Source organism: Apus apus, chromosome 18, assembly GCF_020740795.1.
Source record: "Apus apus isolate bApuApu2 chromosome 18, bApuApu2.pri.cur, whole genome shotgun sequence".
NCBI lineage: Eukaryota > Metazoa > Chordata > Aves > Apodiformes > Apodidae > Apus > Apus apus.
This window is the reverse complement of record NC_067299.1, coordinates 5,771,525-5,790,027: the sequence shown is the minus strand read 5'-3', so window position 1 is coordinate 5,790,027 and position 18,503 is coordinate 5,771,525. Positions and strand designations below refer to the sequence as shown.

General features: G+C 48.2%; 1 protein-coding gene across 1 annotated transcript; it reads left to right on the top strand.

Moving 5' to 3' along the window:
• Nucleotides 1-9,041: 9,041 nt before the first annotated feature.
• DDX52 (DExD-box helicase 52) lies at nt 9,042-17,343 on the top strand. The gene is made up of 15 exons (XM_051635959.1): nt 9,042-9,141; nt 9,299-9,530; nt 9,848-9,978; nt 10,174-10,359; nt 10,580-10,723; nt 12,051-12,162; nt 12,441-12,513; nt 12,641-12,844; nt 13,471-13,561; nt 13,886-14,008; nt 14,218-14,368; nt 14,722-14,797; nt 15,278-15,349; nt 15,993-16,085; nt 16,647-17,343. Exons 1-15 carry the CDS (start codon nt 9,055-9,057, stop codon nt 16,732-16,734), a joined length of 1,863 nt encoding a protein of 620 aa, XP_051491919.1. The 5' UTR covers nt 9,042-9,054; the 3' UTR covers nt 16,735-17,343.
• The last annotated feature ends 1,160 nt before the right edge of the window (nt 17,344-18,503 follow it).

The following is an 18,503-nucleotide window of genomic DNA, read 5'->3' as shown; positions in this document are numbered from 1 at the left end:
CATGTGTGTCCTCTGCGTGGTGACATCCCATGTGAAGGAAAGGCACAGGGCAAGCTGGAGGTAGCCCTGGCAGGACCTGGACGATCCATGTGGGGACAACTGCCACTACAGAGATCTCGAGGGACTCTTCTGCTTTTGGGGACTGTGAGATGGACTGTTGTGGGCTCGGGAAGCCTCCAGCAGGCTGGTCAACACACCCAGACCGCTGGGAAGTGCTTCAGCATTGGCATTTCCAGGTGAGCCTGTAGCATTTGCTGCTGCAGAGATAAATGAGGCTGCAAGAAATTCTGCTGGGATCTTCCTCAAATTGGGGTTCAGAGACTCCCCTCCTTGGGATGCAGAAGGGACCAGGTGCCCAGTTGCTGCCTTGTCTCCTGCCCATTAAACGGCCAGTAGAGGTGGCTTATTTTCCACCATTAGCAGGTTGAGGATGAGCCTTGTTGGCTTCACCCTTACCAAGAGACATAGTGCTCTCCTCTCTCCTCCTGGTGGTGTCATGTCCAGGCTGCAGCAGGATGGATGGGCTCTGGCCTGTGATGGGAACACACTGGTCCCCAGTCTCTGCTCACTTCCTGCCTTGTTTCACCTGGCAGCAGCTCTTGGAGGCAAAGCTTTGCAGCAAGATCTCCAGCTTGTGAGTAAGCCCAGCTCTGCAGCGAGGGCACAGCCCAGCTGGGCACCCACTGAGGACACCAGGCTCCACATCCTCCAGAGCCCTGAAGGGGTTTGGGTGTCCAAGTCCTACCTCCTGAAGCTGTAAAAGGCATCATCTGCCCTCCCAAGTGACACAAGCTCCTCCATACCTGCTCCCCTTTGGAAATGGATCTGATGCTCCCCAGTTGTGCACATTTTTAAAAACTTTGCAGCGTGTGCTAACTGCTGAGATTGGTTTAGACAGGTGAAGAGCAGTAGAGGTGCCTGTGGACAGATGACCACTGCTAAAGTGAAAAACACTGGATCCTTTGTTTGGGATGAGAAAGGCCCTTTTGCTCTGGGTTTGTACGTCTAGTGCAGTGCGACCCTAACCCTTGCTGGGACTTACAGGAGTTGCCCTACAGTGAATAAGTCATCATGAGCTGGATACCAATATTCAAGAATGACGTTTAATTTAATGTATACCATAATTAAATACCATTTCTTCTAACTCCTTGCTGCTATGTGGTCTTTAAATTCCCCAGCCATTATCTGCTGTGATGTTGGTCAGGCAGGCAGTGGGAGGCAGGGACACGTCCCTCCTGCTGTCCCTGTTGCTACCTGCTTGGATGTGGTGAGTCAAGTACTTATATGAAGCCCCAGATACCCACCAAAAATAGCAAGAGTTTGAGAGACCTGCGTCCTCACCCTCCTAATGATGCACTAATGATGTTGCTCTTAGTCCAGCCCAGTTTATGCCTCATCCTCTCTACCTTTAGCAGCCGAGTGTTAAGCAAACCAATTAGGAGCTGAGTGCCTGACAAAGCCAAACCTCACCCGTTCTCTGAGCCTGTGGGTGATGAAGCAGCAGGGGGAGCAGGAGGGTGTGCTGCTCACTGGAAAGCTTTTGAAGATCTTTGATTGCAAAGAGCTAACAGAGCAGGGTGACTCAGAGCACATCAGGAGGAAAGGGTGGCCCTCCTCGAGGTGCAGTGCAGGGCTTTGGTTTGAATCACCTTCAAAAATCTGGTTTTGGTTTGGCACCCATATTGTTAATTATTTTTTTTTTCCACTAAGTCAAATGTGGGAAAGGCTTTCAGAGCACTGATCTGGTCCTCGCCTTTATAGCCAGAGCAGGACACTCTGACAAAAACCTTCCCTGTGAGTTTTAGCTACCCCAGACAAAAACTGGAAACACAAAGCTGGAAAAGGATGGGAGGCATGGAGACCACTTTGTCCCTTCCATGCAGACTCAGAAGCAATGCTCTGCTTTAGCAAAACTGGGAGACAGGAGATGCAGGCTTTATCCTGAGATCCCCTTTGCACCCTCCTGCTCAGCAAATCCACTCCAACACACCTGAGAGCCAGGCTAAGCCCTTTGAAAATCTGCTCCTAAATATCGTATTCCCAGCAGTGCCTCATCCCTCAAAGTGGAAATTACTTGTTTTCTACTTACACCAACTATGTTTTGCTCCATGAGTGGCTGGTAAAAGCCAACTGAGCTAAACTTTTCCCAGCTGATGTATATCCAGCATCAGGTTGAATTGGTTCTGCAGGGGAACTGGTAATCCAGCAGGAAGGAAAGGGAAGAAAGAGGCACTGAATAACCTGCTGCAGCTGAGCTGGTGCTCCAAGGGGAGTGGTAACTTCTGGGGCTTGATTTCTGCTTTAAGATAGACAGACTGAGAGTTGTGGGGTTGGAGTGTGAGGACTACAGGTAAAGAAATGTTTGATGAGTGGTCTGGCAGCAGTGCCGCTCTTCAGAAAGCTCTGCAGAGAAGGTGAGTGACAACTTTGGGGAATGGAGACTCTGAGATGACACCCCACCAGAGAGGGACCTCGGTGAGGGAAGGGAGGACTGAGCTAAATAAGAAACTGGGTAAGAAAAAGGTATCCACAGACACTGGTGGAGAAGGTGACTACCATGGAATGGAGAGTGTGTGATAAAGGAGGCAGAGTAATGTCAAACATGCAAATAGAACAAATGATTAAGAACAGATTGTATTTACCCAAGAGGTGTGAATTTATGAAGTTGCCAAATGGCTTGTCATGTGCTGTCACCCCTGGACAGCAAAAGATGGGAAGGGAGAACGGATGATGGATTGCTAAGGGATGCTGTAGATGCTCCCCAGAGTAATGTGTTTGTGCAGAGAAGGATTCCCTTTATTTGGATTTAACCTCTGGCTGAGGAAACCTTCCTGCCCTGGGGAACTACCATCCCAAACTGCTTCCCTGAGCAGCCCCTGGGGCTGTCCCTGCCCAGCCCTCACCTTGTGCTGGAGAAGTGCTGGGTGGGGTGTTTGCTCCTGCAGATGCCCTGGCTGCCTCATTAAGTTGTTGGGAAATAGGATGTAAAGTTAAATGAGGCTCCTGGAAGATGTAGGGTTTTTTTCTCCCGTTGCTGTTGGGCATGTTGTGTTTGTCTGTGATGCAGTTGTTACGGAGCAAAGAAACTAGCAGAAACATGACAAAGTTCATTTATGACCAGTACAGTTTTACAGGGCTGGGTGATTATTTTACAGTTTGGAGCTGCTCACAGATGAATTCCTTGCCCGTAAGGATCTGCAGGCTGCTACCAGGCTTTGCCAGTCACTATGTTTGCAATAAACTGCAGCCTCCTGCAGTGCAGAGGGGGGACACCACTGCATTTAATTTGAAGTGCAGACGTGGATGCAAAGGAAAAATCCCCCAAATCCCAGTGTTGCTGAGGTCAGGGAGTAACACCCAGGGTCAGGGCTGTCATGGCTCTCTCCCTCCAGAGGGCACACAGCCTGGTGACACCTGCCCAGATGGGTAAATCCCATGCCCCAGTCACCTCCTGCTTGCACTGCAGCACTGGAGATGCTGCTGGTGAAGTCCCTGGGTCAAAACCAGGTTAACACCTGCCCCGGAGCCGTGATAAGGATTTATCAGGGCATGAGCACGAGCCCTTGGCATGGGACTGCAGCCACCCCTGGGGAGCAGGGCTCCTCACTGCTTATCACCTACGTAATTGTGAGGAGGAACAGAGCCAGGGAAAACTCATCCAGGGCCAAACCCTGCGTGCTGGCTACTGGGCAGAGGCACCCTGGTGCTGTCCCCAGGTGTGTGATGGGAGCCCATGGTGGTGCAGACCTCACTGCCAGGGCTCAGCATCCATCCTCAGGGCTCCAGTGCCAGCCCAGCTGTGGCCAGTCCAACTTGCACCAGCCAGCTCTGAGTATGCAGATTGCTAAGGAAGGGCCAGGCCATCCCCGTGGAGGAGCCGGCGTCCTGCTGGCCACAAGGGGAACGGCCTCTCCAGGAATACCGAAATACCGAGGAGCTATTTCAGCAACTTTAAAAATGTCGTTTGGCGCGCAGGGAAACGTGCCGCCCACTTGCGCAACAGCACCCGGCTCCAGACTTGTGGGCTTTCCAGACTTGTTCTGCCAGTCCAGCCAGATGTCTGGATCTGCTGGAAATTTCAGCAGGAGAACCAGCAGCAGCAGTGCAGGGCTGTGCCCCGTGTTGGTGGAGCCTGCACCCCACACACCGTGGCCCAGCGGTCCCTTCCTGCACGACAACGGGTCAAAAGGGAGAGCGCCGTCAGTCCTCCCCGGACAGCAAACACGGGCTGCCCCTTGGAGCCTTTGAGAGGATTCGGTCGGGCTGGTGGTAGAGTTTGAGGAGTACACAAAGAGGAATGCAGCAGATGCTTGTGTTGGGCAGCTGGGCTGTTTGCAGAGGTTGCCAGCTCCCTGCTGTGCCGTGTTGTGCAGGTACCTGGAGCAGGAGGAGTCCCCGTGCCAGGTGTGTGGCAGTTTCGGGCAGCATGCACTGATCCCATCTCCTGCTGACGTGGGGTTGCTATGATGTGTTTGCAGGAGGTCTTCACAAGCCTGTGAAAATGAGGAAAGGTTTGATGGGGTGAGAGATGTGAGTCATAAAGACCAGCGGAGCAGAGAACAGCACTGGAGCAGTGTACTGTCCTAAACCAACACGCTGCTGTGTGCTGTCAGCAGCCAGAGGAAACCTCACTCCCTGCCTGCTCCAGTGCAGCTCCAGTTGCTCCCACAGCTCCGGGTGCTGTGACCTCCCCACCTGCTGCTGTGCTGCCTTGCAGCAGCTTCCCCCATTCAGCCAGGGGACCAGCCAACACGGGGGCTCACTGGTCTACAAAGATCTTGGGAGCTTTGACATCCCACCATCCTCCTACCATGACAGGCCAGTGCGGGCAATGTTCCATATCCCGTGCTGGAGCAACCAGGGCTGCCTCTCCAGCTGCAGGCACCAGCAGGTCCATCCTGCACACCCACTGCAGCCATGTCCAGCCAGCAAACCCCATCAGCTGCTCAACACTGCTCTGCAAAGGTCCCCACTTGCCTTCTCAGTGCGAGTGCTACGAGAGCTCCTGTGCAGATGAGATGGGCAAGACACCAGCCTGGGTCCCGCGGGGACGAGGGACGGACGTTCTGCGGAAGGAGTCTGGTTTCACTGCGTGTGGCTGGGTTAAACATGGGGTGTGAACAGGCTGAGCCCTGCACTGTATTACAGAGCCCGGGGAGCTGGGCTGGCTACACCTGGGTGCAGGCAGGTAAACAGGTAAATACAAGCTCAGAGCTGACGTTCCCAGAGGCAGAGCCCTTTGGGAGGCTCCGGGCTCAGCCAGCACAGGGAGCCTGGCTCCCCTCGGTGCTTGCAGGCTGCTTGCTGGTTTAACTCTGAAGGGTCATTTTTTTTTCCCCCCTCGGTGATGGTGGAAGGCCAAAGGGTCCTGCTGCAGCACCCAGGCAAAGGAGCAGTACCTGCTGCCACAGGCCAGAAACGGGAGCCCCTGGCACCCGGGGGGAGAGGTCTCTGCCCCCTCAGACATTATTTCTCTGACCTTTTCAAAGTTAAAAAGCTCAAATGTGCACTGAAGCCTTGTCCCATCCCAGTGTGTGTGCACTACAGAGCCACACAAAACCTCAACCTCAGATATTTTACATTATCTTCCAATTCAAGCAGCTTTGATTTTGCTTTTCTATTCAGCAAAATTAATTATCTTCTCTGTAATTAATATACTGCTCAAATGGATTCTTAATTACAGATAAATCACAAATCTACTACACTCAACTGTTATGCTTTTTAAGTAATAAAAGAGATCATTTGTCTTCCTCAGATGAACAGAGACCAACCAGCACACCATTTCCCCCTTTATGAAGAATTCATTTGCCTCAGAAAGAAAGTCTTTAAAAAAACATTGCAAGGATTTTTTTGAATAGGGGATCAAAGCTCCCACACTGCTGGAAACCATTTTTGCTAAATAAGATGTAGGTAAAGGGAAAAAAAAAGTAAAAGTTTTTTGGTAGTGGTTGGGATTACGACACCCTTGGGAGGGACAAGGATGTGGGGTCAAGAAGTTGTGACCAGGTTAGCAACACAGGGAACAGAAGGGAAGGACAAAGGAACAGAAAGTGGAAACGGACAGATGAATGAGGAAGCATGTTTCTTTGCCAAAAGAGAATGGATGCTACATCAATTCATACTGAGAGCTAAAGGATGAGGGCCTGTTAATGGATTGGGGGACACAGCAGGGATCAGAGGTCACGAGTGCACTCAGCCAGGCTAATTGACTGTTATGTGCATATTAGGGATGATAATGCAGTAGGATAGTGGGATGTGGGGAGCAGATATGCAAAAGTTCCACTGGCAAGCACTGGCCTGTAATTCCTGTCTTACACCTGCTAAACAAATGTCTTCACACACACAAAAGATCTTGGCTGCCTTTCCTCAGGAGGGGAGCCCACAGCAACAGGTAAGTGTCCCTGACCTGATCTGCTTTGCAATCTTGGGGGGTTTGTTTCAGTCCTACGTGCTGGATGTGGCCCAATGATCTGATCAGTGCATCTCTCTGGGCTGGTTCCACACCATGGCAGAGGATCCCTGTGGGATGGGGGCTGCTGTGGGATCAGGACCGTACCCTGCTATTACCCACCTGCCTGTACCTGCTGCCATCCCTGGGACTGTCCACAAGGATAACAAATGATCAGGAAAACCACACAGCCTGGGCTCTCCCCCACGTCCCCATCCAGCCCTTGGGCATCCTGCCAGCAGCTCCAGGCAGGACACAGTGAGTGCTCACCCTCCTCTGCTAGAACTTCATGCCAGCCCTGGCGTGTCGGAAGCACCGTGTTCTCCAGCACGTACAAGCAGGTGCAGGGGATTAACGAAAAGATCATGAGATGGTCCAATAACTTCTGCACTCGCCCTCTCTGAGTGTGGCCGAGGGGTGTCAGTGACCCCTCAGCTGCCTCAGGCATCTGTCTCCTCTTTGCTGTGACAAACATGGAGGGCAGACTACTTGGAAGCAACCACTTCACTTTTTCTTTACTCATTTGGCTCAATTATAGGGAACAAAACAAGTCAGCCTCTGCCTTGTGAGGTTTCTGCAGCATGCACCTGAGAGGGTCCTTCTCTGGGAGTCTTTGGGTCACTTTGCTCAGCAGAGCAGGAGTAACACAGAAAAAGAGTGCAGTCAGCTCCAGTCAATCCAGAGATGGAATCAGTTTTGGAGATCAGGAGCAGTTTTGAGGTGACATTTGTGGAACTGAGCTCCAGCTCGGCGAGCACTGCTAATAACACGGGATTGCCCGGGTTCCACCAGGCTGCTGGAGCATTAATCACCAGGTCGTGGCAGAGCAGCTGGTGCTCCCGCACCACATGCACCCTGACACGGCCCCACCATCCTCTGCTGTCAGTGCTGACTGGGCAATTAGCACCGACTAATTGATAGAGCTGCACCAGGGGAGCAAAACTCAACCCAACACGGTGACGGGAGCGGTTTTCGCTTTGCGCTGACTCGAGTTTCTCCATTTCTGTGTTGCACCAACTTCCCCTTTTCACCCCTGGCCCACGACATGGCCCCGTGCAGCCCAAGTCCTGGCACTGGCCCCTCCAACTGCTCCAGAGCAGATTGACCTTGGATAAGGTGATTTGGCCCTGGGGCCACACGTGCCAGAAGGTGGGAGTGAGCCTGGCAGGGGCTGCTCCCAGCAGAGGGTCCCTCGCCCCACCTGGCACCCAGAGCTGCCACCTCCTTACACAAAGGGATTTCCCAGTCAACTGAGGAAGAAAGTATTTCCCATTTCCCTGCTCTTGAATCTGCTGACAGCATCTCTTGGTGAGTGATGGATACTGGAGATGATTTATAGATCTTTGTTACACAAATGCCTCCACATTCTTCCCTGCCCTCTCATGGCAACCACTGGTCATTTTTCCCAGTGGAAAAGCAAGATCCTCTGCCCAGGAATGGCCTGAAGGACACGGTGTTGAGTCCCTCTCTCACGTTGGCTTTATTTGCTGTAAATATTCCATCAGCAATGGCTTGGGGACACCAACGAGGGCAGGGTCAGCCTTCTGGAGCTCTGCAGCCACATGGGTCTCTGTGCTGCTGCTTCTGTCCATCTGCTGGGAAGTCAAAAGGTTGGCAAAGAAAAAGGCTGGCTATAAATCAGACAGAGAGGGGCTGTGGTGAGGATGGTGTTGATGTGGTTTTTTCATCTCAAAGTTTGTGATTAAAGCAGTGAATGCTACAGGAGGAACAGATATTGCCTCTATCTCTTCAGGCTCTCAGATTTTGGCAATGTAACTGTTTAGCCCTTAAGACTTTTATTAGATAAAATACTTTTGGTAATGCTCTTGTTGCTTAATTGGGTTTCTGTTTGTTTTAAGAACACCAGGAAAAATACCTGTATTGTTCGATCTGATACAGCGTACTAGGAGACTTAGCTGTACTATTGGGTCTCACAGTTTATCATAATGAATAAATACATGAATTAAATACATTCTGATCTTAATCTATGCAAAGTTTCTGGATCACCCTGACCAGCTGCGCCAGTTGCACGTTGTTCCTGCAGTTGCCTCTAGCATTTCTTTCTTCAGTTGTGGGGCTGGATGGTATCAGTGGAAATCAAGGATTAAACAAATTAACTGGACTTTAATTCCAGTATCACTGGGAGTGCTGACCAGCAGGCTGGAACGCTCTGTGGGTCTTCAAATCAGGAGGATCATGCAAGAAGGAGCCCTAGGAGCTTTTAAACAAAATGGGTTTGAATAAAAACCAAGAGAGAACACCCCTCTCCTTCCACAGGGAAAGACACAGCCACTTGCTGCTGACCAAAAAGGGAACGGGACATCCACAAACACCAGCCTGCTGCGAGTCCCGGTCGGTCCCCCGCAGATCCCGCTAGTGCAGCCGGCCGGCCGGGACTCCCAGCCACCGCGCTGGCCTGACGCTTCCCGGTGCCGGGTGGCCTCTCCCGGTGCCGGGTGGCTCCTCCCGGTGCCCCGGGCCCGGCGCGGCCCGTTCCAGCCGGAGCGCGCCCGGCCAGGCCGCGGGGGGTTGCTAGGATACCCCGCCCGCCACGTGCTCCCGGAAGTGCTCGCTACTTCCGGGGGCGCCGCGGGGCTGGGGGCAAGATGGAGGCGCAGGAGCTGTTTCGCCGCTTGGGTGCCGGGGCTCGCTTCGATGTGCGGCGGTTCGGGGTGGATGCGCGGAGGTTTGGGGTACGGAGCCACCGTGGGGAAGGTTGGGAAGGGTCTGGGGTCGTTCCCTGCACGATGCGGGTCTCTGGGCGATGTCCTTTCCGCCCCCGGGCCTGCCTGTGGCAGCGGCTGGGACCCGGTCAAGCTGTCTCTCCGTTTTCCCTGCTCTCTCCCCCAGGTGATAAAGGGCGGCAGCGGTGGCGTTTCGCCGGAGAGCCTCGACTTCTTCGGCCGCAAGGAGGAAGCCCCCCTGGGATCTGCGGAAGAGGGCTGGGGGCCAGTAGGAGAGGAGGTGAAGGGTGGGGAGAAGCAGGAGGATGGAGCAGGGAACAGCGATGGAGAGATGGCAGGAAAGAGAAAAAGAACAGCACAAAGCAGTGAAGGGAAAAGGAAAAAGAAAAAGACAAAAGGTATGTGTATACACGTGTTCCTGGCAGAGGTTCATGCTTCTTTCTTGTTTCAGTTTACTTTAAATCCACAGGCACTGTAGGTTATTTTACCAGAATAAAAGAGGCTTCTGGGTTCTTTGGATGACTTTTGTCAGAGTCAATACAGTAATGAGGCCAAGATGCAGTGTTAAAGTATGGACACGTGTTTGCTATTCTTCTGGAATCTTCATTAGCATCAATGCAAATGAGAGAAGAAGGATTTGAGGTGTCCTTTTTTAGCAGATAATTTCTGTCTGGATTTTACTAACAGAAACCTCAACTTTTTTTGGAAATTCCAGAAGCAGCAGCCATGCCTGAGCTGTCAGAAAATAATGGAATCAAGTGGATGTCCTCTCTGGAAGCAAAATTTGAAGATGCAAAAGACAAAAAACCTACTGCAGAAAAACTTGAACGTTTGAGAAGAGAAAAGGTGGGAGCAGAGGGTTCTGATGGAACAGACTTGGGTTCCTGGGGGTTTGTTCTGAAAATTCAGATTCATTTATGGTGGTTTCTCTTGGGAGAAGGAGGGTGACTTGAGTAAGGGGGAAATAACCAGCAGATGGGTCCCTGTATGCTTAATTTTATGCTGTCAAAGCAATTTAGAGTTTGTCTTTTTGCCTTTCAGATAAACCGCTTCAGAAATCAACACAAGATCAATGTCCAGGGAACAGATCTTCCTGACCCAATTGCCACCTTTGATCAACTCCAGAAGGAATACAACATCCACCCCAAAATCATGGAGAACATCCAAGCTGCTGGCTTCCGGGTCCCCACGCCCATCCAGATGCAGGCTATTCCTGTCATGCTCCATGTGAGTTCTCTGCCATTGCATTTTATTTCAGGGAATAAGGTGACATTTGGACTCTCCAGGGTCATGGCAGGGGTTGGTTGCACAGCTGAAGAGAGAGATCAGAGTTCAAAACTACAATCATTATGTATTTTGGGTTAGTTTGTAGCATTAATACTTTCCTGAATGTGTTTTGTTTTGTTTTCCTAGTAAAATGTAAACCCCCTCCTTGTTTTTCTTACAGGGTCGGGAACTTCTGGCTTCAGCTCCTACTGGGTCTGGAAAAACCCTGGCATTCTGTGTTCCTCTCTTGGCACATCTGAGGCAACCAAGGAACAAAGGATTCCGAGCTCTGATCATATCGCCTACCCGAGAGCTTGCCAGCCAGGTGTGTCTTGAGGGGAAAGGGGCTGTTGTTGTGTGGGTGGACGTCAAAGTTTTCACTCTCAATCAGTAAAATAGCAGCTGAGTAAATATTTTTTTTCCTTTATTACCCTCTGATACCAGAAAAAGCTAATTTGAATGTTTCTTTTAAGTCTTTTGTCTTCCGTGCAATAGCGACGTATCTGGGGTGTCATTCTAAGCAAGATCACAGGATCACAGAGTGTTTGGGGTTGGAAGGGACCTCTGGAGAGCATCAAGTCCAACCCCCCTGCCAGAGCAGGACCAAATCTAGGGCAGGTCACTCAGAAATGCATCCAGATGAGTCTTGAAAGTCTCCAGAGAAGGAGACTCCATAACCTTTTTAGGCAGCCTGTCCCAGTGCTCTGTAACCCTCACAGGAAAGAAGTTCTGCCTCATGTTGAGGTGGAACTTCCTCTGCTCTAGCTTGAATCCATTGCTCCTCATCCTGTCACAGAGCACAAGTGAAAAGAGGTGGTCCCTGCCTTCTTGTTGCCCAGCCCTCATATATTTATGCACATTAAAAAGATCACCTCTCAGTCTTCTCTTCTCCAGACTAAAGAGCCCCAGGTCTCTCAGCCTTTACTCATCAGACAGATGTTCCAGTCCCTTCATCATCCTCGTAGCCTCAGTTGGACTCTCAGTAAATCCCTGTCCCTCTTGAACTGGGGAGCCCAGAACTGGATGCAGTACTCCAGGTGGGGTCTCACTAGGGCAGAGCAGAGGGGGTGGAGAACCTCCCTAGACCTGCTGGACACACTCATGGTGCACCCTAGGAGACCATTGGCCCCACAAGGGCACATTGCTGCCCCACGGATAACTTGTCCATCAGGACTCCAAGGTCCTTCTCCACGGGCTGCTCTCCAGCAGATTCCTCTTAACAAGGCTGATCAGGTTAGAGGCTCAAGATTCTTTGATCACCTTTTAAAACTGCCCAATGCCTCCCTTCATACTTGAGGTTGCTACCAGAGATTTATCTGCTTGTCCCAAACACGGAATTTCAACCAATAGCTTCATACTGAAACTTTCTTATTAAGCTGAAGTAAAAATGCCAGCCTTGGGCAGGGATCCATTTTTATTCTAATGGCAGAGGGGACGTGTGGGAGCTCCAGTGATGAAGTCAGACCTGGGAGGTCTTTGAAGTGAATAATACATGTTAGAAGTAGATGCTTGGGAAACTGGACAGCTTGCTCTTAACACTGAAATCAGGGAGGTGTTTGAAGCTCTTATCTTCAGGATTGCCTGGAGGTTTTCTGGTTAGAAAAGCCACTCAGCTCAGTTTGAACATGTGATCTTTGTTGCTGCCTCTTCAGACACATCGGGAGCTGGTGAAGCTGGCGGAGGGGACAGGCTTCCGGATCCACATGATCCACAAGGCAGCTGAAGCAGCAAAGAAATTTGGGCCCAAGTCATCTAAGAAATTTGGTAATTGTTTTAACTCGTGTTGTGCTTCTGAAAATTAAAAAAAAATGTCACTGCCCCCTGCCCCTTCCCTTCTGGCCTTTGGGGTTTTAAAGAGATCAGTTATTACCACTGTTGCTCAGAGCTAAAAAAGTTGCTGGAAGAACTAGGAGGTGAGCTTGATAGTGGACCTGGTTAAATTGTACCTCTGACAGATGGGATTGGACTTGGGTTTCTCAGGGCTCTGTTAGTCTTTTTTCTTTTGTGTTGTTTTTAATGTTTTACTTATTTTTTTCCCATAGATATACTAGTTACTACTCCAAACAGACTCATTTATTTGCTGAAACAAGATCCTCCTGCCATAGACTTGACCAGGTACTGAGAATCTATCTAATCTGGCTTTGCTGCTAGCTTTGCCACTGCAGAGCCCTTGCCTCTGTGATGCTCTGATGGGACTTCTGCCTTCTGCACAAGTGACTGAGCAGCAAACCTCTCTCCCTAGTGTGGAGTGGCTGGTGGTGGATGAATCAGACAAGCTGTTTGAAGATGGGAAGTCAGGGTTCCGAGAGCAGCTGGCTTCCATCTTCCTGGCATGCACTTCCCACCTGGTGAGGAGAGCCCTGTTCAGTGCAACCTTTGCCCATGATGTAGAGGAGTGGTGTAAACTCAACCTGGACACTGTCGTTCTGGTGTCTGTTGGAGCAAGGTGGGTGTGGAGAGGTATGGAATCATGGAATGGTGAAGGTTGGAAGGGACCTTAAAGACCATCAGGTTCCAACCTCCCTGCTATAAGCAGGGACACCTCCCACTAGACCAGCCTGCACAAGCTGCAACCAGCCTGCCCCTGAACACCTCCAGGGAGGAGGCAGCCACAACAACCTATTCCAGCACCTTACTGCCCTCATGGTGAAGAATTTCTTCCTGATGTCTAACCTAAATCTCCCCTCTTTCAGTTTATAACCATTGCCCCTTGTCCTATCGCTGACCATTCTGGCTCTCTGATGGTTTTGGGTTTTTTTCCTTTCCTGGGCAAATTGTTTGCTTTCTTTGCATCATCAGTGAGTTTGGTTGTGTGTCTCTCTTGTCAGTCTTAGTACTGCAGGTTGGTTGTCTCCAGACAAAAACTGCAGGCACACAGATCTTCCTCACAGAGCTGGGGAAGTGTTGTTTTCCTTTAGCCATCATCAAAGAAACATTGCCCTTAGAAGTGTGTACTGGTGCAATAAGTTTGTCATGCAGTATTTCTCTTTCACCAGGTAATACTTTGTGTTTTGGTGTTTATAAATATATAAATAAACTCTTAACAGATTTCTGTGGTATTTCTGGTTTCAGAAACTCTGCAGCGGAGACAGTAGAACAAGAGCTGCTGTTTGTTGGGTCTGAGACAGGAAAACTAACAGCAATGAGGGAGCTCATTAAAAAGGTAATTTTCAGAGACTGGGGATGTTCTTGCACACTGAGCTGTGTGTTCTGTCAGGGCTCATCGTTTCCTTGGGCAGAGGCTTCTCTGTGACACATGATAAACCTTGCACCAAATCTGCTGAGGAAGAGTAAGAACCCTGCCTATGCAAACTGAGAGGGTTTCCTGTTCTTGGTCATACATTGGAGTCTTGCTCTCTGGAGCAGTCTGTTTAATTTCTCTTGACAGTGTGAGTGGGTTTTTTACATCAGGCAGAAAAATACATCTGTTTGTTTCTGTGGATTGAAATGCAGCTTTATGCTTAAGTTAGGAGTGGTTCTTTTGCAGGGTTTTGCTCCTCCAGTCCTGGTGTTTGTGCAGTCTATTGAGAGAGCTAAAGAGCTTTTCCATGAACTTATTTATGAAGGCATCAATGTGGATGTCATCCATGCAGACAAAACTCAGCAACAGGTAGGAGGATGTAATTTTTTCTCCAGAAATACTTCACAACACTCTTTCCTGATGTAACTTCAAGGTAATATTGGCAGGAAATCACTGCAGGTTTTAATTTAAAAGTTCAGTTTCATTGATTAACATTACAACTTTCAGGAAACAAGTTCACCTCCTTTCTCAAATTGCTGATGAAACCGTTTCCAAGTTCCTTTCTTTCCTTTTCCTAGAGAGATAATGTAGTCCACAGTTTCAGAGCTGGGAAGATCTGGGTGCTCATCTGCTCAGCCTTGCTGGCTCGAGGGATTGACTTCAAAGGTGTGAACATGGTCATCAATTATGATTTGCCAACGAGTGCTGTGGAATACATCCACAGGATAGGTGAGGGAATGTTCACACATTCTGGCCTTGCTATTATATCCTGGATTTTTAATATCACTGCTCTTGTGCATGAGCAAAAATCCTGAAACCAAACCTCCTCTGTTGCTGCAGCACTAGCTACTGCATCGCTTCAGCCACTTTATATCTGGGCTCAACTTTCAGCACAACTGTTCCTTTTTGTCAGTCTTCTATGAACGTTAAATATTTAGACACTTCAGGGACACTCTTTGGGGATCAGCTGCTTGGTTGTATGCTTAGTACACTGACATATGGGGAGGCTGGGGCTGAGGAGTAGAATTAAGGGAAATATTGCAAGTAAAATCTCTATTCTTTGCTAACTTTGTGTTTGACAGGTCGTACTGGACGAGCTGGGCATACAGGAAAAGCAGTCACTTTCTTTACAGAAGATGATAAACCTTTATTAAGGAGGTACACTGGAAACATGATCTAGCAAAAATGTTGTTGGTGTTTTGAATAGTGTACTGCTGAATCACGTGGCTGTGTCTGATACCACGCACCTGGTAAGCACAGCATTGCTGTGCTCTGGAAACCCCCACTGCTGTAAAAAAGCTTTTGCAAATGGAGAGAGAGAGAGAGAGAGCTTTGTACCAACATGGTGGAGCTGTGAGGGGGCACCACAGTATGGGAAAGACTGAGAGATGGAAATGGAGTCATTGGTTTAATTTAAGCCTCTTGGGTCTTTTTGACTCTTCCTCATCTTACTTCAAACTTATTTTTTGGTCTTTATTTCTTGCTTTGAAAAAAGCATAGCAAGCTGAAAAAAACCACCAACAAAACAGCCAGATGTTAGGGATTGCTGGTTTGGGATTGCTGTTTTCACAGAGGCAGCTTATTTGTTGTCCAGGCACTCACTGCTGGAGTTCATCTCTTCTCTCCTCTCCTTCCCAGTATAGCCAATGTGATCCAGCGAGCTGGCTGCCCTGTCCCAGATTACATCAAACACTTGCCCAGGCTGCAGAGGTGTGTTCATTTGAGTAGTTTATTTCAGTTTATTTCCTGTTTTATAAGCTTGCATGAGTGGTGCTGGGTGTATAAGGGTTCCAAAAGATCTAGTTGTTTGCAATATAGATGCAGTTTAGCTTCAAAGGAATTTTAGACATGGTGGGGATCTCAGGTTTTACTCAGAGAAAAATGGAAACAAAAAGAATTTTCCACTTATGTTTTCCTGAATTATTTATCCAAGTTCCCTGAAATCTGCCTTAGACTTGCTAGGACAATACTCATTAATTGAGTTTCTGATACAAGAAAGTCCTTTACTCTTTGGATTTACATTTAGAAAATTGGTGTAGGGGTGTATGCATATAGATAATTTTTTTAATTAGTGCTTCTTTTTAGTTCACTTTTGCAACTTGCAATAGTTTCTAAAACTAGAAATTCCTATATATATAAATTAGACATATATTAAAATAAAGTTTGTTTGAATGTCTGGGAGACAATGTGGCTGAACAAAGCTTGGAATAAACAACACTGAAAATATGTTCAGACTCATAAATCCTTAGCAACTAGTAAAATATTTAATTATCTGTTTTATTTACTTTGGATATTATATTTTTTGTTGCTCTTTAAAGCAATTTAATCCTTCTTCACTAAATCTCGTTCTCAGCAAACAAAAGAAGAAATTCATTAAGAAACCATTGAAAAGAGAATCCATTTGTACCACCCCTCAGTGCTTCTTAAAAAAAGCCAAAAGAAAAATGTAAGTATTTTTTTTCTCAAGAAGGAGTTAAGAGATGCCAGAAAAGGCTTTATCCAGAAAAGGCCCAGCAAGCTTCCTCCAAAATAACCAATAACTTCTTTGGATGGGTCACCCAGTCATAGTGATTTTAGTGATGGTAAAGTTTTAGTGTCAGTATTTGTCTGCTGGAAGTTGGATTGATGTCAGTTTGCCTGACATGGTGCTGTGTGTCAGGTGGCAGTGAGCTGAGTTTAAACTGCTGGAGTTCAAGCCAGGCTTCAGACTAGCTTCTTCTAGCTCCTCTTCTGGCAAAGGGCTGGCTTTGATTTTTATACATGGAGAATTAATACAAGAAGCAGATCTTAAGCTGTAATGACTAGAGCTCAGAGAAGACTGGTGAGTAGCAGTTTGGTACAGCAGAAGTTGTCATAAAGATCACCATCACCCACGCTGGGGGTGTTGCTGGCCAAGGATGTATGTTCAGCTGCACTAATAGTAAAATAGTAAAACAACTAATGTGTCTCTGCTGTATGCTTCATAAATTATGTTCAGGTGTCTTGGTCTCCAATGTGTTTCTTGTAGGAAAACTACAAAGGAAAATATTAAGGAAAAAAAGAAAGTTAAAGAAGATAAAAATGGCAGTAAAATGCAGACTGTTTCAAACAGCTGAACAGCAACAAACTGCTGGTGGGCTGGGACTGACACCTCTGACTGTACTGAAGAACAGAAGAATGAAGATAGCAACAAAGGTGAAGGGGAAAAAAGCATTTCTTAAGTTTCCTTCTGGTGAGGATAGATGTTGACATGCAAGAAAGTCTCTACTGAAACACCAGTAGCAAATTCCTGAATGCTTCTCATAGAAGCTGAAGAGTGCACTCCTGCAGTAAATGCCTTGTGTTTCTGAACAATAGTTAAAAAAATAGCATCTGTTTGTGTTACTATCATGCAGTTTTGTACTACATCTTGGAACTTCTGACAGTTTTCTGTTCAGATCATCCCTAATATGTTTGTCAGACTTCCAGAAGATTCATTGGCAGAAACCATGCACAGCTTGCTGTTAGGCTTGAGAAGTGCAGCTGTCAAAGACTTCCCTGGGCAGTTTAAAAAACAAACCAAACCCACTTGTTTTGTATGTGAAAGTCAAGCCTTGCTCCTCCTACTTGTTTTGCTTCTATAAAATAATTTTGAAATAACCAGTATTTCCGTGTCTTTCAACTCTACTAGAATTTTGTGCTGTTTGATATTTAAGCCTCTAAACAATAAAGAAGGTTATAAAATATTCTGAGACCTGCCTGTCTGTAGGGTCTTGATGGGACTGGTCCCTGGGCATTATTCCTTGCCTGTTCCACAGCAAGGCCAGGCTCCATGCATTTTCCACCTCTGCATCTGCTAATTTGTGTTCTCAGTCCACTCTTGTCTCAGAATTCCGGTCATGCAGGACTAGCTTCTCCTTTGCCACTGCAATCCTGTACAGGATTGTCTTCTTGCTTTGTCATACCTAATCCAATGTGGAAATGGATCCCAGGTCTGTTTTAACTCATTTACAGCAGAGCACTATTAATTGGTCTGCCCAAGTGATGACTGTGAAGTTTTGGGAGAAACTGATACAAGGCTCTGCCTCCTGTTTTGCTTATTCCTGAGCTGGGCAGAAGCTGGGATGTTCTTGCTTTGTTTGCATAATTGCATCTTATATTTGGGTTATGTGGGAACTAATGTCTTCATTTTGACACCTATGAGTGAATTTGTATATATTAATAAAAATGCAGTTTTATTCTGATAAATACCAAGTTGCCTGCTGCAAGGTATCGATGGCAGATATGACATGGAGTGTGGTTAACAATTTGTGTGAGAAATTAGAAATATTTGCCGTTGAAGGCACTACTAATACATTGAATAGATGTGCTTATTCCAGTAGTGGTAGCAGGAGAGAAAACAGCTTTTGATCTGGAGCAGCATTGTGCAATACTCATTCTGCAGCAGAAAGTGCCACAGTCCTGTTTCTGAGGGACTTGGCTGTGAAAGGAGACTTTACGTTTCACCTAGCTGGTTTTCTCAGCCTGGGTTTGACTTTAAGATGATTTCTGACAGCGACCAGCAGCTCCCCGAGGCAGTGAAGCGGGGGCCTCTCTCAGGGGTGCCCCCCTGTGAAGCGCTGCACCCCCCTTGGCCTGAGGGCGGGGAGCAACTCCAGGACTCCCAGGCCTTTTCGTCTGTTTCAGCATGTGTTCCTGACCTTGTGCAAAGAGGTTGCTTGTGCACAACCACCTCGTAACGCAAACCGCACCTCAGCGGGGGCTGTGTTTTACAAGCCAGCTGAGGGTTTGGGCCGGCACAGCTCCCAGGCGCTGCTGCAGGATCCCCGCGCCCTCAGCCGGGGCAGCTGCGGGGAAGAGCTGTCAGCCCAGCCCTGGGGGGGTCTCGTCCTTCAGGTGCCTGCAG

Coding starts and splice junctions, on each gene's coding strand:
- DDX52 (XM_051635959.1), top strand. CDS start 9,055: ATGGAGGCGCAGGAGCTGTTTCGCCGCTTGGGTGCCGGGGCTCGCTTC. Junction 9,142..9,298: donor TGGATGCGCGGAGGTTTGGG/GTACGGAGCCAC, acceptor TCTCTCCCCCAG/GTGATAAAGGGCGGCAGCGG. Junction 14,798..15,277: donor GATAAACCTTTATTAAGGAG/GTACACTGGAAA, acceptor TCTCCTTCCCAG/TATAGCCAATGTGATCCAGC.